The sequence below is a fragment of the Aphelocoma coerulescens genome, chromosome 3 (genome assembly GCF_041296385.1).
Source record: "Aphelocoma coerulescens isolate FSJ_1873_10779 chromosome 3, UR_Acoe_1.0, whole genome shotgun sequence".
Lineage (NCBI taxonomy): Eukaryota > Metazoa > Chordata > Aves > Passeriformes > Corvidae > Aphelocoma > Aphelocoma coerulescens.
Window position 1 is genome coordinate 95,677,242 of NC_091016.1, and position 27,678 is coordinate 95,704,919.

The 27,678-nt window shown below is 39.2% G+C and overlaps 2 protein-coding genes across 2 annotated transcripts in view; one reads left to right on the forward strand and one right to left on the reverse strand.

The window, feature by feature from the left end:
• Positions 1-3,710, forward strand: part of COL9A1 (collagen type IX alpha 1 chain) — a 66,703-nt gene extending 62,993 nt beyond the window's left edge. The window contains exons 37-38 of the mRNA XM_069008616.1: positions 1,971-2,048; positions 3,247-3,710. Coding sequence (XP_068864717.1) covers positions 1,971-2,048; positions 3,247-3,431 — 263 coding nt within the window. The 3' untranslated portion in view covers positions 3,432-3,710. The remainder of the gene's footprint in view (positions 1-1,970; positions 2,049-3,246) is intronic.
• A 9,321-nt stretch (positions 3,711-13,031) lies between these two features.
• COL19A1 (collagen type XIX alpha 1 chain) overlaps positions 13,032-27,678 on the reverse strand; it is a 185,008-nt gene continuing 170,361 nt past the window's right edge. The window contains exons 42-50 of the mRNA XM_069011349.1: positions 27,582-27,626; positions 27,411-27,473; positions 25,903-25,938; positions 25,711-25,755; positions 23,083-23,253; positions 22,086-22,152; positions 20,090-20,245; positions 13,716-13,793; positions 13,032-13,479 (exon numbers count right to left, since the gene is read on the reverse strand). Of these exons, the coding sequence (XP_068867450.1) occupies positions 13,343-13,479; positions 13,716-13,793; positions 20,090-20,245; positions 22,086-22,152; positions 23,083-23,253; positions 25,711-25,755; positions 25,903-25,938; positions 27,411-27,473; positions 27,582-27,626 (798 nt within the window). The 3' untranslated portion in view covers positions 13,032-13,342. The remainder of the gene's footprint in view (positions 13,480-13,715; positions 13,794-20,089; positions 20,246-22,085; positions 22,153-23,082; positions 23,254-25,710; positions 25,756-25,902; positions 25,939-27,410; positions 27,474-27,581; positions 27,627-27,678) is intronic.

The window sequence follows — 27,678 nt, forward strand, 5'->3', positions numbered from 1 at the left end:
GTCTTACTTAAAATTGTCTTTCTGCACAAAGCTGGTCTGTTGCCGGAGTAGAGTGTTTACTTTTGATTCAAGATTTATTTGAAAGTAAAATTTGGTAAACCTTTGAGAGAACGGATAGAATACACAAAAAGCAAAACTTAACAGCATCATTGCTGGAGCTTTGTTACTGTTTAAATTCAATGTAATGTCATCTGCAGAAGAAACAAAAAACAGAAATACAAAGGTGATTTATGGGGTATGCAAAATTTGATTCAACACACAGCAGGGTACACTGTGTTAATATTAAAAGAAAAAAATAAACAGAGCATTAAACCCCCCCAAAATAAGCAAGATACTTAGTTTGGTATCATAAGTGTCATCAAATTCCGAGTTACCTTACAGTAAATCTTGAAATACCATTACAGATACAACGGAAGTAGTGAATGCTCTCATGCAAGAGCTATCAGGATGGTACGTGGCAGCCAACCTGAAAAATCTCAGTGCTTCACTCTGAGTCCCTGGTACTTACCAGAGTTCCACAGAAGTCACAGGGATCAACTGATTTTCACCAACCATTTGGAGAGTTGTCTGAGATTGGAGTGAGGGGAAAAGGGCACTTGGACATGTTTAAAAAGGGAACAGGAAGAAGATGCTGTGAATGGTTTAAAAAAGGTCATAATAAATAGGAGACAGAAACACAGCAAAGTGTAAGCATGAGACACAGCAGAAGATACAAAGGTACAGTGATTTTAGCAGCTGCAACAATGACAGAATCAAGAAGATGTGCCTCAAGGAAGGAGATTTAGTTACATTAATGAGCAGTCTGGGATAGTGAAGGACTATTTCTGTTCAGAAATAGTAATAAAAAGTGGGAGACCTTTAGGGTAAGCAGGAGTAAGCTATTCTGCAGTGTTAGGTAGCTGGAAAAAGCAGAACTACATATGGGTAGCCTGAACTAGGGCTTGCAGTAGCTGTATTTACGAAGACAGGCTGGATCTCCATGTTGACTAGGTAGTCCAGAGCATGGAGATGAGTACCCTGTGTGCATCTTTTATTAAAACCTGGACTTTTGTACTGACTCTTGTGTTCCCTTGCACAGCTTCCTTGTTTTCTGCTGTGCCATTTCTAGGCAAGACAGAAACCTAGCAGTCTATTCTAACTTTCCTCACCATAGTCCAAGACAGTATAGAAGCATAAAATAAAGCTAATTCAAATATTATTAGGCATAAATTTGTGACTTTTTACTTGCATGAAAAGAAAAAAAGGTAAACCCCCCCCCCCCCCCCCAACGACATAAGGTATTCACAATTAGGAATATACACAGTGTTATGATATAGGAACAGTGAACAGAATTTGAACTTTACAACCCAAGCAACAAAAAAACCCTTCCTCTTACTAAGGTGATTCAGGTTTGGAGCAAGATATGGGCTTGATGAAACACTGGGTGTTCACCAAAGGAAAGTCTCCATGATATTATTATATGAGAAAAAAATTATTTTGTGAAGGTAAAACAATGTCTTATGTGAATATCAACAGAATACTGTCATCTGTGCAGCCACCTTTTTTCTCCTCTGCACTGGTTGTCTTGAGGAACACTAGTCAAGAATTTTTACTTCTTAGCTGAGCTTGTATGGTTTTGCAGAAGCCATCTAATACAGACTAACCTCAGTCTGTATCCCAAATACCCTGAAGCGCTGGGACTTTGGTTTAGTCTTGTTATATAGGCTGTGACATATTTCATGTGGTACTTACTGTCCAGCTCTAGGTGTCCCTCCAGCCTGTCCGCTTCTGAGTAGGACTCAAATGGGTGAAAAAACCCAATCAAATCCCAAACATTTTACAAGGATATTTGTCAGGACATCATTGAAAGATGCTAAGAATATATACAGCCAGCTTAATTCTCTCTTATTAACTGTTCACTTCTGAAAGTGAGTTTCCTGAAAATGATACTCCAGGCAGACTGTAACTAACATTTCATGAATTTGCTTTAGGTGAACCAGGAGAAAGAGGAGAGAGAGGATTGCCAGGCAGAGGACTGAAAGGTTATCCTGGACCAAGAGGTCTTCCAGGTAAATATAAGAGGGTGAGGATAAAGAAGAAATGTAGTAAAAATTTACTCAGAACTGATACTTCAAGCTGCCTTGAAAAGATAAAAGGGGTACATTAAGCAATGAACTTCCAAATTACAGTGCTTCATGATTTTTACTTCTGGTGATTCAGTCAGAAACCAGAATTGAAAACTAAAAAGCAAAAAGCTACCACCTCATATACCTCAATGTAAAAAGATTAGGAAAAAGTAAAGCAAGCATTAAAAAAGGGGGGCAGTTGCACAAACATGAATAAAATTTGTCTCTTTTAATATGTATTTTATATGTATTATATACACATATAATTATATATAAAAAAATAAACAAGAAAAGGCCATAACCTCCAGATTATCTTACTGGCAGGCACACCAGTCTTCAAAATCTCCACTTATAATTTTGGATATTGTTTTATTTCTGTGGTGATTAATTGCAGAGCTATATAACATGGCTCCAGGGGAGATTCGTCCTGATGGATGAAGCACAGCTGGCCTCTAGTGGCCAGGGAATGAACATAAAACGTTGTTTGCATCAGTATTTCTACAGCACATTTCTGTGCTTATATAGCAAGAGAAACTAGTCAAATTTGTTCTCTTTGTGAAAAAGGAAAAAAGTTTAATATTTACTGATCCAAATGATGTCTGTGTAACTCAGAGGTGCTTTCTGTAGAAATCTGTCACTGGAAGGGGCTTCCTGAAATCACTAGTTATCCTTTCTTCGTTGAAGATTTAGAAGTAACAGAATATTTTAGTGCTCAGCACTTCCAATCTATACATCTATTTCCCCAACCATCTGAGTAGAAAATAAAAATAAATTATTTGTATGTCTTTTTGCAGAGAGCTAATGAAACCCTGTGGTAGCAAGTAGCATCTTCCCTGCCCTAGGTACTGGCAGCAGGGTTGGCTGAGTTGAGCACCCTGCAGAGCTTTGCACAGCAGCAGACCTGCACCAGTGCAACTGGAGGGCACTGGCACTTAAATTTCGTTGCTGTAGCTGCATAATCACAGATTGGGTTTCTGGTAGAGGAAAATTGTCCCTGTTAAGTCAGCACCCTTCCTGGGAATACCCTAAGAGCAGTGAAAAACCATCCTCATACAGTTTTTAAGGACAGGATGTTCAGTAAAGCTAATTATGCCAAGCAAGTCGTATGCAGCCAATGTTTAGACCTGCATCCACTCTACAGGTGAACCAGGCAAAGCCAGCTACGGCAGGGAAGGCCGTGACGGCGACCGAGGTCCCCCTGGGGTGGCCGGGCAGCCTGGGGTTCCTGGTCCCCCCGGCCCTCCTGGCCCTCCCGGGTACTGCGAGCCAGCGTCCTGCAGGATGCAGGCGGGACAGAGAGCAGGAAAGAACATGAAAGGGCCCTGAGTGGGCAGCGCCAGTGCCATCGTGCGTTGGCTGGCAGCAATTTACATCCTGCACAGACAGCTGAGGACAAAATAACGAGTGAAGGAGAAATGCGGGCATGGACAAACCTTTCAACCAAGGTTTCAGTAAGGTATTTTTACCACAGTGGTTGTAAATTCTTCCAAAAGGAGTACTTAGCAACACAAGCTGGAACAATGGTGCTTACAGAAATACACAGGTGATGCCTTCTGGTTCCTTCTCCTTTTGGGGGGAATAAATGGTGCTTGTCTATTTTTGGTTTTGTTTAATAAAGAGTTTCTGTGATTTTTCCTCCTCCCCTACTTAATTCCTATGTATGATGTACAGTGAAATAACATGTCTTCAGCCATCAAATAAAAAAGGATAGTTTATTTACTGCAGCTGTAGCTATTCTTTCATACTCATAAAATAAATTCTAGCACATACCCTTCATGCACAGTCACTCCATTGTTCATATGTGTTGTACAGAATATGCAAAACCTCCTTCAGCTCTTCAATTCAATCACAGAAACCCGGGTGGGAGGTTCTTATGAAAACCTGCCACCCTTGGCACCACCTGTGCTGCCAATATCTGTACAGTTGCCATGACTAACCCATGTGGAATAACCTCTTCATTTTCAACTCCAGTTTGTGTTGCATTTGTAATTCCATATGAAGCCCATTTCAGGTTCACCTCATTCTATGTGACATTAAAATAAATGGCTAGTAGCCACTGTCAAGGAAACTTTTAAGTCCTAGAAATATGTACTTTTCCTATAAAAGACGACAAAACCCGAAATAAATAAATAATTTTTTTTAATGTATGGTTGCATTCAGTATTGAGAGCCAGAACAGCCAGAAGGCAGCCATTAGATGGCCCAAGTTGCCTTTTTTTAGATACTCGGTTTTTAGAGGAAAATGTGCAATATGGATATTCTGTCCTCTCAGTATAAACTATTTGACTTTACTTCTCTGAAGTTTACTCTCTCTCCAAGACAACAATGAAACTATTCTGTGATGTTTCCTTTCTTTTCATTATTGGCCATCCAAATTTTCCAGTACAAGCTTTGGTACACTTGTGTTAAGCACTGATTTTTTTTCCTAGCCCTTAGCTGTCTGGTCATGTTCCAAACACTTGACTTGCTTGCCATGAGACAACAGAGAGAAATAACACAATCCATGGAGCTCTGCATTTTGCATGTAACTTGTAAGATAACAGTAAAGGGAAAAGTACTGGTATAATGTATGCTCCAAAAGGAATTATTTAAAAAAACCAGTAGTTAAACCTTCCTCAAAGCAAACGTGATTTCCTACATTACTACAAGAAGTCACCAAAATAGGCAAGGGCAAAGAATTGCATTCTTGAGGAACAAATCTAGGAGATTCCACAAACGGTGGCTTGGGAACACAAGTGTTTTCAAAAGTTTTTGAATTAGGTCAGTTTTTACTGAATTAGGGCATAGTCCTCAGCAGTACCCCTTATGTGGTGGAACAAAAAAAACACTAGTAAAAAACCTGTAGTTTCACCAGCAAACTTTTATTTTGACTATAAATTGTGTAAAACTGTTGAAAAGAAAAAAATTCACCTAATAACAGAACGAAAATATTGTTTTCTGTATGTAATGCATAAACACATGAATCAAAAGAAGCAAACTCCCCCACATTTAAATACAACTGTGAAGTGCTTTAGAAAATATAGTCTGAAAAATGCATAAGATTCCACAATGGAAGAAAACTCATGTAGGAGCAAAAATATCCATATGCAAAACCCAAATAAGAATTATTACAATCAAACAAATTCAACACTGAGAGTCAATTCAATGCAAAATCTTTGTAAGTGGACATCTTAAGATTGTGACAGATTTTCTGCCTTTGAGCTGACTCACAAGTTTAAACTCAAAATATAGAACTGAAGAAATAATCCTCAGGCCCCTTGTAAGTCCTTATGGGATGCGTAGGTTAATCTAATTTTCAATTCCAAATCTTACACAAGAATGGAAAAGAGGTACTTGACAAATGGTAGACTGTGCACTGTAACATACCAGAGACGGGATTTTTAGTAACAGCACATTCAAGTAAAATAAAGATTTTGAAAATAACAACAGGATTATGGATTTAAAACAAAGATGTATTGACTATGGTGATGAAGAAAAAAAAAGCTTTTAAAATAAATTTAGAAGACACAGTGCAAAGAGACTGAGAGGTTTCACAAGCCACTGTCAGCATGCCACCAATTCTAACGAGATACTCTTGAAATCTCAGTGAAATCCCAAGTAAATCTTGTTCTTATCTCCTTCAGGTTCAACATCATAAAATTTTGTGAGATTTATTGAACTGAAGACTAGTGAAAATCTCTTTTACCCATCATGATCTCTGTCGCTGCTTCTAGTTCTGGAGGTTTAATTGCAGCGTGATAAATACGTATTTCAGCTCTTCAGTTACTTCAGTATAGGCAGGAACCCAGAGAAAATTGTAATGATAACCAGTTCATAGACTTGTTTAGGTTGGACAAGTACTGTAGGATCATTGAGTCTGACTGTTAACCTGGCACTGCCAACAAATTTGGTGGCCTTCTGACAGGGTTACTGTGGTGGTGGATGAGGGAAGAGGGAATGACATTATCTATCTGGACAAAGCATTTGACACTGTCCTGCACAAGGTCCTTGTCTGTAAACTGGAGAGACATGGATTTGACAGACAGACCTGGGCTGCCGCACTCAAAGAGTTGGGGTCACAGTGGGCTCAATGTCCAAGTGGAGACCAGTTCCTCAAAGGTCCATATTGGGACTGACACTCTTTAATGTCTTTGCTGGTGCCATGGACAGTGGTGATCCGGATGAGGGGATCGAGTGCACCCTCAGCAAGTTTGCCAACAACACCAAGCTGTGTGGTGCACTCAACATGCTGGAGAGAAGGGATGCCATCCAGAGGGACATGGACAGGCTCAAGAAGTCAGTCCATGGGAACCTCATGGGGTTCAACAAGGCCAAGGCCAAGGTCCTGCACATGGTTGGGGCAATACTCATCATCCATCAATCCAGCCCGTCCAGATAATCTGCTTTATGGAGTCTTCCTATCCTTCAGCAGATAAACACTCTCACCCAGATTTGTGTTGTCTGCAACTGACAGAGGGTGCTCTCAATCCCCTCATCCGGATCACTGCTACTGAACAGGACCAGCCCCAATTCTGAGCCTTGGGGCACCCCACTAGTGACCAGAGGCCAGCTGGATTACCACCATTCACCACCACTCTATTAGTAAGTATTCGTAACACTGCTGCTGAACACTGATCTAAGAGATGTATGTGTTATACATCCACAGTTTATATACACATAGAGTTAATATGTGAGTTTATATATAAGTTTTCTGCCACAGTCATCACTGGATTCAAGTAACTTAGTATGAACTGCTACCAAAAAAGCTTGTGAATGTTTCACTAAGGCCAAAGTCTCTGTAGCCAAAGAAGCTCCAGAGCACTATGTGGAGCTCCTAAATGATGTATGAAACCAAGGCTAGGGAGGATTACACTACATTTTGTGTCTTGAATTCCCTAGTCATGATCTGAGTTTACCCAGAGCCAAGCACAGATCTACAACAAAATTTGTTTTCCTTCAAAAAGGAAAAGTCTCAACAGATGGTACTTCGAAGGTTACTTGAAGGATAGAGGGAACAAGAAACCAACTTTCCCAAGAAACCCTTTGTTTCAGAGATGACAGTGTTAGTTCATCCTGGCAGAATACACCAGTTGTGCTCCACATACAAATGCTGCATTTTTGCAAATGTTGTTAGATTGCTCAGATAATTGGGTGAAATATGTTTGCTTGACCTGCTCATCACTGTATTATTATTTGGCCACACAGCCTCTGTTTCCTTTATTTTTAAAAAATGCAGTTGCTGCATCTCCTCTGCTCATGGGTCACAAGCAGAGAAGAAATATCTATATTTTTTAGGGCATGTTATCCCTATATGATTTGCTACAGCTTCATTTTTATTCCGTCCCTTCAATATTTTGTTATTTCTGTTCTGTTTTGCTTGCTGCCTGTGCATTCAAAAGGTTGACTAAACCTGGCAGCTTCAGACAATGAACAAAACAAACTTGCTGAAGTCACTGTGAAATTGGAAGAAAGAAAATCAAGTTAGTGGTCAAATTATTACCTAGAGTTCTTTAAAATGTCATCCGCATTTTTCCTCCTGGGAGAGTTAGGCAGGAAGAGAAAAATGAAAATTCCTGAAGTTCCCTAAAGTTCAGTGAATCAGTTTCTTGAATAAAAGTGATTATCTCCTACTCAGGCAGAAAACTTATCTGCATTCAGAGAATGTATTAACTTCCATAAATTATATACATATTAAGACCAAGGTTTTGCATTTAGTTGGTTAGTTTTTTTTTCTCCAGATTGTAGAGCCCTAAGTTTCACCAGGCCTAGGAAGCACAAGCCTGACTTCAGTGGGGTCAAAATCCAACTCCCCCAAATTTAGCCAACCTGCCCTGACTGCTCCCCAGAGCTCACTGCAGTGGCTTTGTGCCTCTCCTTGCTCCTGTTTGCAGCTGCATCCTCCCTCTTGCGATTTGACACAGAAGGAAAGGCTGACATTTTTGACAGAGCCACAAACAGAAAGTATGCAAAATATTTCCATTTCCATCCAGAATCCTGTTTCAGATGTACATGGCCACATAATAATGTAAAAAGCTGCTTTTTATCCACTTAATACATTTCCATTGAACTGAACCTTAAATGTTGCAAACCAAAAATATAAGGAAGGAAGGAAGCAACCAGTTGGCATGTTCTGTGATTCATTCAGTGACAGCTGCATATAATTCAGAAATGAAAGAATGCAAAAAACCAAGGTATGTCATTGAGAATCCTTCAAACATTCTGACTGGAGACAGAATATATTTACATTTAAACTGTAGTAAATAATTAAATGCATTCATGTTTACAGAATAGCAGACTAAGAAAGAAAACTGCTAAAAGACATGTAGACTCCAATCTTTTTAGCTACAAACTTATTTTGGTCTAGAATCTGTAATGATTGTTAGCAATGAATATTTGAAAACCACATTTCCTTAAGGTACCCTGAAACTTGAATTTTCCACTTAAATACTAACCATGACAAGGTCAGGGTTAAACTTGTTCTCTGTGGCCTACACCCACCTATGTGCATGGAGGTGATTTAAACATCCATCCAGTACAATTGAACTGTAGTGGACATATCAGATTTCAAGAAAAATTTGCATGCCTTGGTACATCCAGAAATGATGAAAAACTCAATAAAAACACACCCCAAAACAGCAATGCTTCGATTTCTGAGTTACTTTTCTTGTTCTAACATCTCACATTATAGCAGCAGTTCTACTGCCTTGGTAAAATGCAAGATTAGGGACCGGTTTTACGTAGTCTATTTGGAGAAACAAGTTTATAAAATGCTAATTTAGCCAGTGGGGTTTTTATGAGACTTTCATATAAACATTTCAGGAAAAAAAAAATTGAGCATACACAGACATTAAAAATAACATTTCACCCTTGTGAAAAAGAAGATCTAAAATATTTTGTATGATTATCCATTAATTAAAAACCCCACTTATTTAACTAAGATGTGCATATCTAACATCTGTCATAACCCACAATCATAAAACATAAGGGAAGGATGGAGAATCAATCCTGTTTCTGTATCACAGTGCTCTTTTAGCATTGAAACCAAATCCAGTTTAAGATAAGAATATTGGTTCATTGCCAGGCTGCACTGCTGCCCAGCTGTACACAGGATGCTGTTGTAGTTTTTACTAATCACAGGTGAGTCCCTCCTCCCCTGGAGACAAACATCATTGCAGGGGACACCAATGATGCCTGAAAAGTCAGATGTCCCACCACTACATATTCTTTCGTAACATATACAAAACGCAATAAAATAATAAATACAAATGAAGTCTTAGCAATATTATCTGGCAGTAATTATCCAAGAAAGGCAGTATTTCTGCAAATACTGCCGTGAAAAACTAAAGATATTTAAAAAAAGAAAATAGAAAAAAGTCAGTCTCAAGAACAAAATCAGAAACACTGACTGTTGTGCTGTAAGAATTTGCAAGGCCGGGTCCGCTCTTGCGCTGCTGGGCGAGTTATGCCTGGGCTGTAACCTTTGTACTGAAAGGGTGTTTTGCACTCCACCACGTGGACAGCAGGAGATCTGCTGCAGCCTCGGGAAAGCTTCCCTCTTAGCAAGTTTCTTTACTTTCTTTGGGCAAACTGAGCAGTTCTGTACATAGCTATTTAAAGAAAATCCCAACACGTTCTTAATAGGCGATAAAGCAACTTGCCATAAAATATAATAGTCTGACCCTGAACTTAGGATAAAGCTTAGAGAGCTTTTAAGAAAGGTTTGAAGCATTTTGTCAAAGTTATTTCACTTCTGAGTCTTGTTGCACATAAACAAACCCAAAGCAGAATAAAAGACCTTATGCTACTGGAAAAAATAATCCCTTGTGTTTATTTCCTTGCAGTGCTTACTGCAGCATGAACTGCTCAAAACAGATACAAAACTAATAAAGCAAATAGCAGAATACATTAGCATCCCCTCTCCCCTCCCTGTCTTCCTGCCCAAAAGATAAGACAACATCAGTCTGAATCTGCAAAGAAATTTCAGGGGCCAAACCTGGAAACCATGCAGAAATATGTTTCCAGCTACATTCCACTTTCAATTCTAAAAATGCAAAGTAGGAGCAAGCCAGTGTGAAGTAAAGTTAAGCTGGGATTAACTCTGTTCTACCCCAGTGACAAATGTGGCATCTTAAAATAGGTATCAAGATAGCCCATATAAAATATACCCGTTTTCTCACATGAGAAAATTAAAGTGGGCTTTTAGCAAAATAAAAATAATGCAACAAGATAATTACCAAAGTTACCTGCAAATCAACTGAAAGCGTTCAAAGACATTTTAGAAAAACCTTTATGTTTGAGCCTATAAAAAGAAAAAGGCATCTGTAGGAAACATAGATGAAAAAATAAAACTTCTTCAAATATAAAAAGTGTTCTGCTTTCCAATAAGTTCAAGTAAATTAAAATACAGCAATTCCATTTGGCAGATAACAGATGCTGGGTTTCAGCAAGCTAAAAGCCCCAAAATATACAGATACCACTAATGCGGCGCAATGGTCTATGTACAGCCTTCCAGGACAGGGCTGCTTGGGAACCTCTAAGTCACACAAATACTACCACAAGACAGCACCCTTTTTAATATTATCACAGAAAATGAAGTTCATAATTAACTTATGAAGTAAAAAATATTTAGGTTATTACATATATTGGAATTACTAGAGAAGTAACCAAAAAAAAAAAAAAAAAAAAAAAAAAAAAGGAAAAAAAAAGAGAAAATGTTCATGCAAGATACCTGACCAGCAGTTCCTTTCAGAGAATGGAAACCAGGATGTGGTGCTGTTCCACCTCTGGTGTCCATGTTTAGACACTGAGACGTGTTGGTGCAAGGCTTTACCCTCCGGGCGGGCAGACCCGTGGCTTGCACAGTAGTCAGTGCCCCAGTGCTCGGTTTCAAGCTGCCTCACCATGCCCAGCACTCCCACAGCCTCGGTGCTCTGAGGACCAGATCTGGAAAGGTGATCAATTCCACAGAGCAAACTACAGCATTCTCCATGGGCACAGCAGTTCTGGAGTGGGAGCAGCATGTGTTGAGCTAAGCTCAGGCAGGACCACTTGTCCCAAATACCCCTTCACTGCGGTGGGACAGGCCCGCAGAACTGAGGATGAGCTGGCCTGGAGAAGGGGCAGCCATTGCCTCCTGAGGAATGAGGTGGATGAGAAGAACAGGAGGTGTGAGGACTGGGTTCACCCGTGGGCTTTGACCTGCCTCTCCCCATTCTCATAAGGAACAGATAAAGCACCCTGAGCCCCCAAGGCATCCCCAGCTGCAGGGTGTACTGCAGTTCCTACAGGAGATATTTTCATGCCACAGATTTTCTGTTGTTCTCATTCCTGCTGCCCTCTTCTGTCCCAAGTGTTTACTCTCAGCCTGTGTTTCCTTTACCATCCTTTTGTAGCAAGCACCTTCTGCCCTCTAAACACCTAACCAATGAACATGTCAGGGATGTGTGCACTCCCTCTCAGAAAGCAGCCTGAGTGCCTCAGCTGCCTGGGTTAACTCTGTCACCTCTTGCTCTCATCTTGTTCCTCTGCTCTGGGTGCAAGTGCTAGGAACTCTATTTATTCAGAACAAATACCAATGTGCATCTTTTGCTAAAGACTCCCACCAGTCATTCCTTAATTGTTTCTAAGCAAAACCCAGAAGCCAGCCAGATTCATGTATCACAACAGCTTCTCTGGAAGCCAGCACTTCCAATTTGAAGATATTTCCCCGGCAGCTCAGTACTGCTCAAGCTCAAAGTCATCAAAACCACTTCCCTGCCTGATATGGGAGAGTGACTGACTTCCTAACGATGGGGTAAGAGCCCTCAGTATGGCTTTGTACTACAGATGCAATTTGAGGTTGTAGGTTATAGATGTCTGTGTTCTCTTAATAGCACCTTCACTTTCTATTGCACTGTACAAAATTCCACAGGACTAACCTAGGATCATCTGTTTCCTAATAATCAGAAGTGAAATTTTGGCCACTCTTACTCCCTCCTTTTTAGAATCAGCCTCTGTGTGATCAATTTTCTCCAGCTTTTTTTTTGCTCAACCCTTTGAGCTCTACAGGATTTATACATTATTCTGTTTTGTTCATCATTGACATCTGTTCCTGTAGCCTTTACTAAAAGCCTGAAAACTGGATGCTGTTGCTCTCAGTAGTACACCTTTCAAGGAGGGTTTTGTATTTTTTCCCAAATTTCTCTTGAACTCAAGAAATTTTCTGCCACCAGTTAATAGAATCTGTGACTTTTGCACTCTGCAGATTCCATGCTCTTCTGAAGCTTATTTCAGCATGTGAACATTGCAGGAGGTAGAGGAAAACAGTGCCACGGCCAAGATTAGAGGCTTGTGAAGTTCCATTCTTGAACTGCCTACTCACCAGCCTCTGCTCTAAAGCAAGGGGTCACCTTTGCTGTAGGCAGATTTAATGGCAGAGTAGTTTGATTACAGGCCTTAGTATCCTTATTCAGTCCATGTAATGGTTGGAAGGTGTGCCAGTTCTCAGTTCAGAGCACCACGAGCAGCCTCTTGCATTTAATATCTGGGGTATATTTAACCATGACTAAAGGAACGTATAAGCCCCCAGCTGGGAAAAAATCCAGTCAGGAGAGACACTTCCTGGAGCTACACCTGGTGATTTTCCAGTCAGTCTGAAGCTCATTGTTGGATGGGATAAGGAGATCATAAACACATCTTTGTTTCCTTCTTTGCCATCTTGGATGCGGCTGTGAAATTACGGGCAGCATTCTTGGTTCACGGCAGACCCTTTTCAGAAGGTGTGCTGGAGACTCCTCGAGGGACATGAATGTTTAGTCTCAATAGAGTTCCCAGTGCTCCAGCTCAGGTCCTGCATTTGCCATGAATGAGTATGCTTTGTAACTTCAGAAATGTATTTTTTCCATTTAAAATTTACCACCAGCAAGAAAAATAAAGCCAGCTTACATATGGAGGCATACATAATGTCTTAAGTTATAATAAAATATTTTTTGTTTGAAGAAAGAAGTTTATGAAAATTATTTGGGCCAATTTTCTGTTCTAAGCAAAATAAATATGAGAAACAACACATGGAATGCACTCTGGAAAATATATGACATCATGTCATCATTATGACACTGCAAGTAACATAAAGAAAGGCTCAACTTTGTGCCTTACAAATTATCTATATACCATGCAGTGTTGAGAGAGAAAAAAAATGCACCAAATATTTTGAAAATTAAATTAACTTATGGGGAAGAGTGAAAAGCGACCGTGAACCGAAGTGTCTGGGGAAGAGGGTTTTTATTTCCTGCTGGAGCGTGACCGAGTCTGTGATACGTGGTAATAGCAATCTGCCGGATTGCATCTCCCGTGGGGTCCAGGCGGCCCCTGCGGTCCCGGTGAGCCTGGTGTTCCTGGTGGGCCTGGCAGGCCAGCAGCTGGTAAAACAAAGGTGGAATTAGCAGAGTCCTCACCAGAGCACGTGCAGAGCCCTGCATTTCATCACCGACATCAGCTGCACTCCAGCACATCCATGAGAAGGCAGGTGGGGCTGACCTCACGCTATGACCCAGCTCGGGAGGAAAAGTAGGAGTGTAAAACCAGTGTTAAAAACAGGAGAAAGGCCTGTTAGTTCATAAATAACAATAACAGAAATAAATCTGGAGACTTGTACCTGCAGGGCCAGGTGGTCCAGGGTTACCAGGCAGTCCAATTCCAGGCTCGCCTCTTTCCCCTTTCTGTCCTCTATAACCTACACAGAATAAAGATATGAAAATAAGAGCACCCTCTAATTTTAAGTAGCAATCTATATATCTTGTTGACAGGAAGTTACCAAGACAAATATAATTGGGAGAGCACATGCTCAGTTCTCTTTTCCAGAAACTTTTTTTTTTTTTTTTGAGATAGCTCTTAATTTTATAAATTCCTTCTGGAAAATACAAGCATTTCTAGCAGTAACTGCTACATCCTCTGTCAAAGGACTCTTGCTTTGTTCACTAGCTGGACATTTCCCCAAGATTTTAAGTTACCTTGCTGAAATTCCTTTAATAAAGAACCAGATGTGGATTTTACCCTCGCTGTCCTGCATAAATCCTTATACTTGCAGTTTTTAAACTGTGAACTGGTAGTTTTATGCTTGTGAGAGAAGACCCACTCCCTGGCCAGTGTTGCTCAGCTCACATGGAATGAGGCATCTTTGGAGCTTGTGCAGATTTTGAAGCTTACTTTGACCCAAGTAGCTGCATATCATGAACAAGATGTGATTACTAATTATATTTTGAATACTTGAGTCCTTTTTCTTCACAGGCCATAGTTTTGTATTTATCTAAATAGCTTCCACCTCTCAGGTGCAGCAACCCATGCCCAACCCCTGTTTCTTTTTCCTTGAACTGTTAAGCTTTATTAGCTGTAAGCACTCTGGCTGCTTTAGAGAAGAGGACTTGTCGCTATTGGTAAAACGTTTTCCTTATTATTTCTAGTTAAGAATCCATCTACAAATGTATCTTTATTATGCAGGAGAGAGGATGAAGGCATTTTTAAAGGAAAAAGTGTGACACCTGCCAAAAGCTCTTACTTCAAAAGGGCTTACAAGGAAACCCTCTTCTGTCCCCAGCACCTTAGATGCTGGCATGTAAGGTGACAAAAGTTGAAGATTAATTTGCTGATTTTAGGTCACATTTGGAATTAAAATTGTCCTGCTTCAGGAACCAGTATATTTTTATCATCACCTATGCCATACTATAAACTATTGAGTTCTTCCTCTTGTGAAGAACTGTAACTTAGTTGGAATTAAAAGAGAAGAGCACAGCTGTGTCAATCCACCTGATGTCTCATGAAGATTAACAGACACTGGCAGGGGGATGACAAAGGTTGTTTTGTCAGTGTGCTGTGGTCTATGGCAACACTGCTACCTCACAGGATATTCCAGAAGGAAATTACTCTGGGGGCTGTGGGTACCAATTCTGGGTTGTTACGACAGACACAATGCAGTGGGAATGGTACACAGAGTATTCAAGCCTTCTGTTACACACAAACTCATTATACACTTTGGTAGAAAGTCTGTTATCTGTTGCAATCATTCCAGCTTTCAAAACAGAGCATCAATCATCTTACTCTTCTCTCAGCACCACAACAAGGAAAGTACAGCGAGGCAAAAACATTACCAAGTGCATGCAGAGTGCCATACATAACATAACTGAAGGAAATCAACAGTTTAAAACCTCACAGAAACTCAAGTTTAAATTAATCATGCATTCTGGTCACTGAGTTGTGTTAAGCAAAATTGTACAAGGCATATGCACACACAAGCTATAAAGACTCAGGAAAAGGAATGTGCAGGTATTTGTATTGGATTTTGAATCCTAGATTTACTCTCCAATGATCACAGCAGTATTTATAAATACATCAAGTTGGTTTGCTCCGAAAAACCTTGTGCAACCTGTAGTATTGCTACGTTTTGAAAAGCTCAATCATATAACCACAGGATCCATTATACATCCTATTTATTTTATATTTCTCAGTGTTTTTTAGTTTACAGTCAACAGTTAAAATGCATTTCCCACTACAAACCCAGTTAACTGTAATTTTACAAAGCAGTGCTGCCACTGATCATTTGTGTTGCATTTCTTTAGTTATGGAGAAAAGAGAGAAATCACAGGTACCATATATCAGATTTACAATCTCCATGATAAGCATTACTGCAGGTCTCTGACACACCGTAATTGAAAATCACCGAGATAGACTGAATGATTCTGTAAATGTCACTGGAATACAAGACAATAAGGAAAAAAAAACCCACAATAGGACAAAGAGCAGCCTGCCAATGCAAATACATGGTCCAGGGTAGTGGTAAACCATCACTGGCTGTATCCAAATACACATGCAAGGGTGTAGTTTGTACATGGTGGCAGGTAAGTTCTGCTAGCACTGAAGTTTAATACAAAAATTCCCAAATACCTTGTCTAACAATAAGACTTTATTTGACAGGATGCAAGGATATTAATAAACAGACTTATATGTAAACAATGTGAACAATGTAATGTGTAATTCTGGCAGAAAAATATTTGATTTTTAATGAGGTATATTTTTCTCAGAAGCAGGGCCATGATTATACCTCCAGAGGATAATATCACCTTCTTTCTGAGCTTAGTCTGACAAACTCATACACAGTCAAAGGAAAATATCACCATACATACAAACCAGATTTTGATTTATTGTGTTTAATGTAAAGGCACATGTAAGATACTATCTACTTTTCCTGGTAGAATTCCAGTAAAATGCACCTGCTTAAATCAAAATGTAACTGCTTTAGCAGAGCCCTTCACTCGGGTTCCAGAAGTTTTGTTGTGATTTCTGAAACCCCAAAGTTCTGTTATTATAAACACGTACCCAGTGGGCAGCGTGATAAACGCTTGGAAGCAGTATGTAGCAAGTCTGTGCTCAAACACATAAGCTTTTGCTCATAGATGAGTAGTAACAGCTGGAATTCAGCTCCCAGTTTGGTGCTCCCCACAAACATTACAGTCAAAAGCGTCACTACCGCAACACCCTTGGCTCTACATGGAAATGACACAAGTTCACGTCCGTGAACTTGGAGGTAAAAGGTATTTAACCTGCTATAGAAGGTATTCCACCTATACCATGGAGACCCTCTTCCATCAGCATGGACAATGCAGCACCTGAAACTAACATATCAATTATCTATAGAAATCTGAGGTTCTTTAACACAAATACAAGGCAGAGAGATTACCGAAACAGGGAACAATGAGACCAAAGCATACACCGTGCAAATACTCTGTGTTCTTAAAAAGACTGCAAAGCAGCAAAGATGGTGTTAAGGATGAAGCCCTCTCATCCAGCCACCAATGCATGTTCCAAATTCCTTCTGTGTGTTACAGCTCTCTCGGCAGCTGGGTTCCAAACCAAAGTAAAACAAGTTAACTTCAACCTCCACAGCAGAGAACGTTTTACAGGAGGTATCTCTTGAAACCAGTGCAGCTATTTCAGAAGAGTGACTGTGTCTAGTCAACACCCACTACAATGGATTCCTGATGTCAGCCAAGGTTTCTACATGCTTCCACCATACAAATTAATAATTATAATAAGACACAGAAACTTTACAACAGAGATTACCAATAAAGATAAGGAGCTTTCTCTATTCATTGCGTGGTATTTTTATTTTCTGAGCTGGGATGTTAGGTTCCTCAAGGCTACCACAAGCTATGAGGACCTAACTAATTTCCTTAACTTGATAGAAAGAGTGAATTTTAACTAGGATGGAATCTTTTCTCTATTGAGAAAAAAAATCAAGTCATATTAACATAAAGGATCTCTGGATTGCTAAATTATCCCAAGTTGCATTTCACCGAATGGACCAAAATTCACTTACTATTACAATCTAAAAAATCCAGTTAAGTCAGTGGAGTTAATCGAGCTAGATCCTCTAATACATGACAAGCTGACTGTTTGCAGACAGATGATATTGCTATATCTTGTTTGTAAAATCTTGAAATAAACTTTCTAATTCTCTAGGAGATATTAACATACCTATTAAAACTCATACAGGATAAAGTCCCTCTGTCCTCTATTAAGGAGATGTTGTCCATTTTACCAGTAACAGTGCCTCAGAGTATCAGCTGTTCATAATTTAAGTTGAATTCTTTGTTATATTTTGCTTGCATGCTATATTTCTAATGAGACCATTCTATAAATTGTATCTACCTGAACCACTGGGAAGTATCTGAGGAACACTATGAATGACCTTGCTGGAGGCCAGCAGGTAAAAATTCTGGACTTCCTTAGAAGGGAATGACTATAGATAAGAGTCTAGCAATTCTTTAAATACACTTTTTGAAAACCATGCCTACACTTCCAAGAGTTAGTATCTATGTTTTCTGCTTCTGGGACTAACCCTCTACCTATTTGCTGCACAGAAGGAAATTCTGTTGGAATCCAGCTAAGTCATTCCTGACCAGTTTCCAGGGGAACTGGCACCATGCTCAAGGTCTATGGAGGAGCCCTTGTGAATGCACAAATGAAGTTAAACACCTCCCCAGACACGCAGCAGCATCTGCTGTTCCAGCTGGCTGCCTCTATCAGGCTCTGCATGCAGCATCACAAACAGGACATATTCACAGAGGCCCTATTAATTGCTTTCCAAAAGCATCTACTTCTTCTCACTGCCTGTGTGGGACAAGTGGCTCACTCTGCCAGCCCAGAAACCTATTACTGCACACAGCAAATCCCTGGAGTTGGCAGTCTGGGCTACACCCAAGTGAGAAATATAATAAGAAGTGTCTATCAGTCAACACCAAGTTGTATTAGGACTTGTGCACACAGCATGCTACCTTGATGGTCTCAGCCACACATGCACATAATGTGCTTCTCCAAGAAGACTTGTTTGCTATGTATTTTATGGCTGAAGACAAGCTGGAACAAAAGAGGATACTTTTAAATCTGCTCAGAGATTTGAATTTCTTTTTACTCTTGGCACAAAGCAGTAACACGCACAGGCACAACTGAGGAAGGTGTGAAGGGTATTTGTAAGTGTACTCCCCTTACAGGATTGTGTCTTATTCACAGTATAAAAAGGAGGCAAAGTAAACTTTTAGTTTTCTTTCCTTGGAAGTGTAATTTCATATATCTTTTGATGTACCAGAGAAGTAAAGGCTTCTCACTTAGCTTACCTTTTACTAATAAAAAAGAAGTATTGAGCATATCAGTAAAACAAATGGAAATCCTGTGTACATGGGGCACTATTTTACTTAAGCATAAAGTATAGAAAAGCAGCTTTTTTTTTTGTTTTTGTTTTTTTTTTCAAGCATAGCTCTTATCTTTTAGTCTTGATGCTCACTAGCTGGAAATGAAATCTAGTGCAACATTTCATTTCCCAGAAGCATCTGAGGCTATCCAGTACATACGTCATCATTGAACAATCTGGCACTGACATTGAAGGCGACTATTTGCAGTGATCTGAATATTTAGGTAACGATGAAGTCAGTGTTGTAAGATTCTAAGCCTTTTATTGTTTTCCTTGATCCTTTATTCTTGTTCTTCTCATTCTGAGCTCATCATATTTTTCAAGCTTCTGTCAGGGGTTTGCGCTTATCAATGTTAGTAAATCCTTATTCTTCTGATAGCTTTAGGATCCACACATCTTCAGCTTTGCTGTCATGTTCTTCATTCCAGTCTGACTTGCTCTGACTCCAGAGCAGACCAAACTAACAAAAGATAATAAAGAACTACCTACAGATAAACTGCAAGTTACATGTTACCCACCCACAAAATATTATTCATCGATGAATTCGTTTTTCCTTTTAGTCTGTTCTCCTCTACCTTTTAATCTCTGAAAGGCTGACTCTGTGGTACAGCACAACTACAATGAACCTGGATCCCTCAAAACTAATTTTGCAGTAAAAGACAGTTCAGAGAAACGAGTCCTATAGTGTTCAAGTGCATTGCAATGCACAAATCACTGTCTGGAGTATAGTGAAAAACCGATTACTCTGATTTTTTTTTTTTTTTTTTTGGTGACAGTAGATTCCTTCACTGTAAGAGAATTCATTTGGTAATACTTCAGTTTTCACTGCTTCTTAAAGAAGAATATTTGCCTTCAGTTTTTCCTGCCCTGTATTGTCTCAGGCTCAAAGCTGAGAGCACTCAGACTAGGAGATCAAATTTTTTTTCTTAAATAAGATGGTCTCTCAATATGAAGCTGGATCTAAATAGCTAGAGTGTTTTTCTTCCTTATTCAAGTATCTTGTAGAAAAAAATAACTGCTACAGTAGTTCTTTCAGATTTAGATATCTGTCATTAATTAACTTTATGACTGATTAGAATAAAATGCACTGATTAGGAGTTTTTAATCAGTAAAATCCACACATTTACTATGGGTTAATATTTAGATCTGGTCTGGAAAAACATAAGTACATAAGTTTAAAAGTTAATTATTAGAAAGCTAGATAGGTATCCTGGCTTATTTAATAATCATTAGCAAGTATATAAGGATTTCAAGATACAACTAACAGGACCATTTTTTGGAATTCCTACCTTGAATTCCACGTTCTCCTGGTGGTCCTGGCAAACCATCCTTTCCTGGTGGCCCTGGTGACCCATCTTTTCCTGGGGGCCCTGGTTTTCCATGAGCTTGGGAGGCAAGCATTGCAGCAGGCAGCTTCAGCTGGGATACAAATTGAGCCATCCTTTCTTCATTAATCAAAGACACAAGAAAAAGTGGGTAAGAAATCTGCTAGCAAAAAACAGGAAAAAAAATTCCCAAGACTCCAGCTGAAGTTTCTGGAAGTAAGGTGTTTAACTCTTCTTAATGGCAAGGTATTAAATGCTCCAATAAGCATTGAGACCTTCAGTTCCAACTCAGATTCATGTCTGAGTCTTTACCTTTTGAAATAATCAGAATGAATTTGTATTAAAATTTCTATTACTACTCTCTATTACTAACGTATTCCAATATTTCAAATGACTTCTGACTCCTGTTCATGGAAGTACTTAAAACACACAGACAGAATAATTAGTACTTAACACACTGATGGAGGGGTACCTTATGTATTTGTAACTCATATTAAGCTGCAAAGTAGAAATTAAATACTGTGAACAGTTCTTGGAATGTGCTGGAACTCTGAAAACAAATGTAAAAAACCTGAAAGTGCTCAACAAAGATTATTAATTGCAGAAATTTCAGAATAGAAATCTTCCTGCTGGTGGGATAAAGTGCCCTTGGTAACATTCTAGTGTTCCTTAGAGGTAGATAAAATAGGTACTAACCTTGACTGTCTCATTTATACCAGATTAAACCCCTAAACATTCCACAATTTAGCAGGTATTTACTGTGGTGGAGTTTTAAGATTTGAGAAAAAAATTAGAATAGAGGAGAGTGGGCATCAAAAAAAAAGGGGGTAAGGTGATAGAAAGTAGGCAAAATGAAACAATGCCGAAACTGGAAGATCTGTGGGAACACCAGCGAAGTGTAGCAAATGGAAGAGCTATAAAGACAAAACTCCATTAATCCTTGTAGGCAGGGCACCTTCTAATGCTTTCTTTTTGTGAATAGACTAAATACTTGTTACCATTGTATTTGAAAGGGAAAAGGAAGTGACTTCATTCAACAAACTGCTCTTGAAATACGTAGTAAGTTGAATTCCTGAGGGGTAGCACCCTGGGGAAGGGTGAAAATACACAAAATGATAGCCTTGTTATAAAGCGAAAAACTGCCTGAAGAGGTTAAGAAGTCTCAAGCTTTATATGACTTCTTTTACCCCTAAACGATGGTTTGTATCCACAAATATTAATGGCAGAATAGCAAAGCATACTGAAGACATAAGAAATGCCTTTTGCAGTGGAAGATAAGCTACTGTTAAGGGGCATCCAAATGGAATCTTGTTTCAGACACCTGTCTAAGTCTCAGCTTTCCTACCATGACTAAGGGAATGCTGGGGAAGAAAACTATTTCCTTTTCAGAGCAAGGAATCGTCTAAGAAATCTTACATAAAACAAAGGCCTTGGCTGAACCTGGTACTTGCCTAAAATTGTGCCAGAAGATGGTGGTCTGACAGGGAGCTCTGGAACTCAGCAGGGATATTTGCTGTGAAAACTGCACAGCAATTTAAACCTATGTCACTGAAAGCTGTCAAGCCTTTCTCTCGTTTAGACAGTCAGCCACTAAGTGGGCAAGGTAATTAGGTATATCTATGGTCTCATTAAGATACTTCAGTATCCTAATGGTATGTTGTAGATAAACATGTATCTGCAGTAATATATGACACATGTATGTATCTACAATGATACACACCTATGCTTGCTATTATGGTTTGGAGCAGACCACCCTTCAATGCTAATCTTTTACATATGGAAATACTCTGATTAACAGATACTGTAACTTCTAATTGTTTGAACAGAATCATGTAAAGTAGCCTTGTTAAACAGAGTTACAGAAACAAGGTAGCTGCTAAGTCCAACATAAGTTAGATGACATATAAAGAAATTTAGGGTAGAATTTCAGATTTAGTTGTATAATACTTCCTTTTCTTACCTTCAAAAACCTTAAGAACCTCTTGTTTGATATATCTTTTTATTTCTTCAAGTGAAATTGCATCAGCCTGATGAGGAAAAAGAAAGGTGATATGTATCAGAAGGAACATACAGAGGACACTTTATAATGCTACAAAAATAAGAAATGCTCAAAATAACATTACAAATATAAAGTTTTCATCAACAAATTAGTGTTTTAATATATTTGTGTTATTTACTTAACTGCTAAGGCTGCTTTACTACCAATACAATATAATATTATAAAGACACTAATGGCATGAAGTTGGAGAGGCACTCCCAGCTGCCAAGACGACCAGGATGTGATGAGTATGGAAGTTAACTTGCACAAGACAGTGAGGGTGTCCATTGACACCCCTCTGCTTTTACTTGCCTTTTGCATAACATCTGCCAACTTCTCACCCGCCCTGGGGACTAATTGCTTTGGTGCACAGCTGACCAGAACAGAACCACAGCACCAGTAACTTCACTGGAAAGGTGTTTTAGAGCTTTACCTTATCTGACTGAAGTTAAAAAGAACCCATAACATAGATGTGTGTGCCTGTGTGCACATGCAGAAAAATCAAGATATCTACAACTGGAAAGCAGCATTTCACTGTCTTTTTAAATGCTGATTTCTACTGAGAATCAATTTTGGCTGCCTCCTTTTCTTTCCCAGTTGCAAAGGCTCAGACTTTAGCTCTTAATCTTATAGAAAGCATGAAAATTAAATGTACTGAGTAACCACATTGATATGCAGGAACTAAAGAAAGAAATAATAAAGTTTATCCATAGCAGATGTTTTAAAAAATAATTTAAAGTAACTGCCTGATCATGTGGGTATATTTTTTTCCACCTTAACTGAACACTGAAATTATCTGAGAGAAATCATTAGTTTTTTTTAATACTATGCTATTCCTCAGTTGAATTGCCACTGCTCAGCCCATGCTACCTTCATAACTGAATTCACAAGCAAACAAGGTAAACTTATATTTACTTACTGAAAACCCTGGGGGTCCTGGTGAACCTGGGGGACCTTGATGACCTGGTGAACCTGGGTAGCCTCTGTCTCCTGGAGGACCAACAGGACCCACATCCCCCTTTTCTCCTGATGGGCCAGGTTTCCCTCGTTCACCCTGTGGACCTCTATCCCCCGGAATACCCTGATCTCCCTGTGTAAAATAGAAACAGAAAGAAAACCATTGCACATAGTGGAACAAACCTGAAAAGTCACTCGACAATGCTAAAGAGAAAATTCTTGCCTGTTCAGAAACAGATTGAGTCATGCAGGGAAGATGATTTTACAGGCTGAACCTTGTCTCTGGAAATAGGTTTTGTGTTCTTGCACTTCTGATGTTGAAGTCAATGACAAGAAGAATAGCCTGGCTCTGTAACCCACTTTTCAAGGACAGAACTTGAGTATAGAAAGGTTTTAGCCCTTATACAAGGATCTAGAAATGCCAATTATGGCATAGGTAAAATTTAGGTGCCCAGATTCACACAGCCAAAAGACACCAGGATATTTCCTGTAACTTTCCTTAGAAGACTACTATTTTATGTCTTCATTTAAACAAAATCTTAGTTAATCTATTTACGGTACTTAGTTAATCTGTTTCCAGGGGCCAAGGAGGAAGCTGGAGAGGAATTTTTAACAAGGGTGTGTAGTGACAGGACAAGGGGGATTGGCTTCAGACTGAAAGAGAGTAAGTTTAGATGAGATATTAGGAAGAAATTCTTTACTGTGAGGATGGTGAGGCACTGGAACAGGTTATCCAGAGAAGCTTTGGATGCTCCAACCCTGGAAATATTTAAGACCAGGCTGGATGTGGCTTAGAGCAACCTGGTCTCATGAAAGGTGTCCCTGCCCGTGGCAGGGTGGTTGGCACTGGATGATCTTTAAAGGTACCTTCCAGCCCAGGCCTTTCTATGATTCTATTATATATAAGTTCTCAGGTTTATAACCCTGCAGAGTGGGTATAGATAGCTCTTCTACTAGAAATATAGAAAAAGGCAGGTTTTTCTAGAACCATGGCGCTATGGCAGTGTAAAGCTGATCCTTTTCTTCTAAACAATCCACGTTTTACAGGCTGCCAATGTGTAGGAGGCAAATCAAAAACTAAGCAACTTTTCAAACAAGCAATGTTTAACTGCCTCCAGTGTTTTCTTTGTTTTGAAAAAGGTCCTTGTAAAAATTCATAAAACTAGGTCATATCTTCCTCCAGATTCCTCTTTAAACTCTCCACTACGAATTGTACAAAACTCAGGACATTTGCGTTTTGTGATCTCTGCTTAAGGTGCTGATTTATTCAGCCCTTCTCCTCTCTAGTGTTCTCCTATCTCTTGTATTTTATCTTGTTCCAAATTCTGTGCAGAAGGAACTGCTGTTTTTCCTGGGTTTCTACCTGCTCTAGTCCAGCAGGTTCATAGTCAGTGATTGAGGTATGCAGATAACAGCAATAAATGAGCCAGACACTAGTACTTGTATCTGTTGAAATTACTTGAAAACTGATTGGTATAAAACATGTTTTCAGCTAGTTTGTCACTCATTTTATAAAGTAGTAATAACAGCAGTGTTTAATCATTCAAAGAACATATAAGATTATTTCAGCCCAGGTGGCTTATTCCTTCTTAAAATGGATTCTATGAGGACATTCTTACAAGACAAGAAAACCTTGAGAGTTTTATTCTGTCCTTCCAATTTTGATGCTTCTCTTTTCTGTAACTACAACAGCTGGTCTCAGGCTGAAGGAGCATGCTGTAGAGCAGTAATAATAACGGATGCAAGAAAACCTTGACTTTATTTTCTGTCATCATTGCAATCTCTCTCACAGATACAGGCCTGTGTCCTTAAAGGCAAAACCAGAACATTTCAAAGAGTTAATTTTTTAAGGGATAATTGTAATAATAGTTAAACCCTCATGTCTCTTCAGTGTCATAAAGCAGTATTTCCTTTTCCACTTTAAACAGGGAGATACTTCTCTGATTCACTAAATAAATGTGGTATCCGTTTGATTAGGACATCAGGACTTTAGCAACGTTAAAACAAGACCATCTCTCATATATATATTCATATATGTATATATATATATATATATATATATATATATATATATATATATATATATAAAACCTCATCTCTCACCTCCCATAATCATTCCTGCTCACCATAAGCTTGTTACCTTGAACAGAACTGTTTGAAGGGTTTGGGAAGCTGTCAGGTATTGCACTGGCATTCCTGTTGCCTAAGTGTGACAAGCTTGTGTTATATAAAACATGATTTGTGTTTGTGACATAGAAAGGATGACAACAGGGCAAGTTCATAGCTTTTGCAAAGTCTGAAAACAACACAACAGAATTAGGTACTTTCCAATTTTCAACCTATTGATCAATTTACACTCTCCAGGCCAACTGTGTTAGAAAGCCTATAAAATGTGTTTTTCCTCTAAATGCAGAAGACAATTCGACTCTAATTCCTTAAAGTGGTGTCTAGGACTAAACCTCTTACATGTCTAGGTGTCTGCTTGAAGTTCACAGAGAATTAAATTCTTGATTTTGCCTATAAGATAGGTGCTGAAAAGGTGTTTAGATGCTCAGTAAAAAGAGAAAAAGTTATCATAATAGGGACTTACACGTTCTCCTTTGGGTCCTCTGTCTCCTGGTCTCCCCACAGCACCCTGAAAAATGGTTTTTGAGAAAAGATAAACTTATCAATTAAAGGCTTTGTTGTATATTCATGTGTTAGCAGAACAGAAAGCAACTGCCCTGGACTAACAGCTGTGTTACTTGTGAAGAATAAAATACACACAAGCATGTTCTCTTACCGGAGGACCTGGCAATCCATCTTTTCCATTGATTCCCTAAGAAAAAAAATTAATACGTTTATGTATTTTAAAAATATAAAGTGTAAAGTGCAGTGTTTAGTGCCATATCAGTAAATGCTCTGAAGCTGCAGAAGCAGCAGTTTATGTGGCTACAATATTGAAATGCAAAGAGCATCAAGATCTGCATCAAATCTAATGAGCACCCAACTTTAAATGACAAATTATAGGGAAATTTGGAATGGGGAATATTTGTGGACACGTACATGCACTTTTTCTGTCCCAGCTAATCATAATGCAACCATGGGAGAGATTTCTTTTATTCTAGATATTAGCCTTGATGCTGAATTACCCTTCTGCTGTTACAGAGATTATGCCTTACTATTACATGTCCAGATCCATCCTTTGGGCCTTAGGACTTGTAGCATGGCACAGTTTTGGTCTCCTGGGCTAAAGCTATTTCCTTCCCCAAAGAAGGTGTTTGCATTCATAGCACCTGCTGGAAACTGTTCCAGGCCCACATTATCCTCCAGACTGGAATGGGCATGGTCTGAGAGTCCTAGCTGGTATGGGCCAAAATAATGACAGAGAGTATATTAACAATTGCACAATGCCAGCTAATTGCAAGATAAATGCTCTGGCAATGTTTAATTAAGTAGGATATTTATGGATCTGCACATGTAGCAAACTCACAGCTGTTACACTGAGAAAGGATGACTTGCATGAGCAGAGACATCAGGAATATTTCTTTCTCCTCATACACTGCAAAGCGGAGTTTTGCACAGATTAGGCACCTTGGGCTAATTTGCTTCTGTAGCTACAGAAACTGTCTCTTCTTTCAAGGCAGAAGTGTAACGTGGAGATGTGCTGACAAGCTGCAAAGGTCTGCTTCTCATGCTCATCCCCAAAACACCAAGGTTCAGGGGAGATAATGAGTCCTGCACTACCCTTGCTGAACCCCTTCTAGAATATCAACGAGGTTTTTAAAACCAGCTCAGACAGTGCTGACTACACTGCTGTCTCACTTTTATTACATAAAGAGATCAGATTAGACATCTCCTAAGTGAACACTAAATGCCTCAGCTGCAGCGTGGCATCACCTGTATACAGAAGAGTCACGAAGTTTATTCAGTTGTGAAGCACACGCTTCTCTATCTAAACTGAAACTGAGAACCAATTCTGTCACCCCATCCTTTATTGACTGTGTTGAGTGTCTGCGTTCATATTCTCCCCCTGGAAAAAGTACAAGAGTAACCTTTATGTCAACAAGATCCAAATGACCTTCATAAGACCTTTAAAAGCAACATCTCAGTTACATTAACTATTAAAACACCACAATATCAGGAATTCTTTTCTGGATGGTTAATATTGAGCTTTGCAGCTCTGTGAGTTCTTCACGTGTTACCTACTCTAACACAAAGCAAGATGTAACGTCCTTTCTTTTGTAACTTCTGCTAAACTAAGACACATCCTTTTGTAACAAAATATATATTCAGTATAAAATTGCTTACTGGTTTTCCTTGTGGCCCTTCTGGACCAGGGAAGCCTATCTCTCCAATAGGTCCTCTTTCACCCTAAGAAAGAAGGAAGCACACATATAAATCTGCATGAAAAATCTTGCATTAAGAGTCTGAAATATTTGTTTGCTATCGTTAGAATCCAGAACTCAAATCTGTACTTACAGGTTCTCCTGGCATCCCTGGGGACCCAGGAGATCCCGGCTTTCCCTGCAGAAAGAGAATAGTACAGATTAAAATTATTAGGAAGCCAAATCTCTAT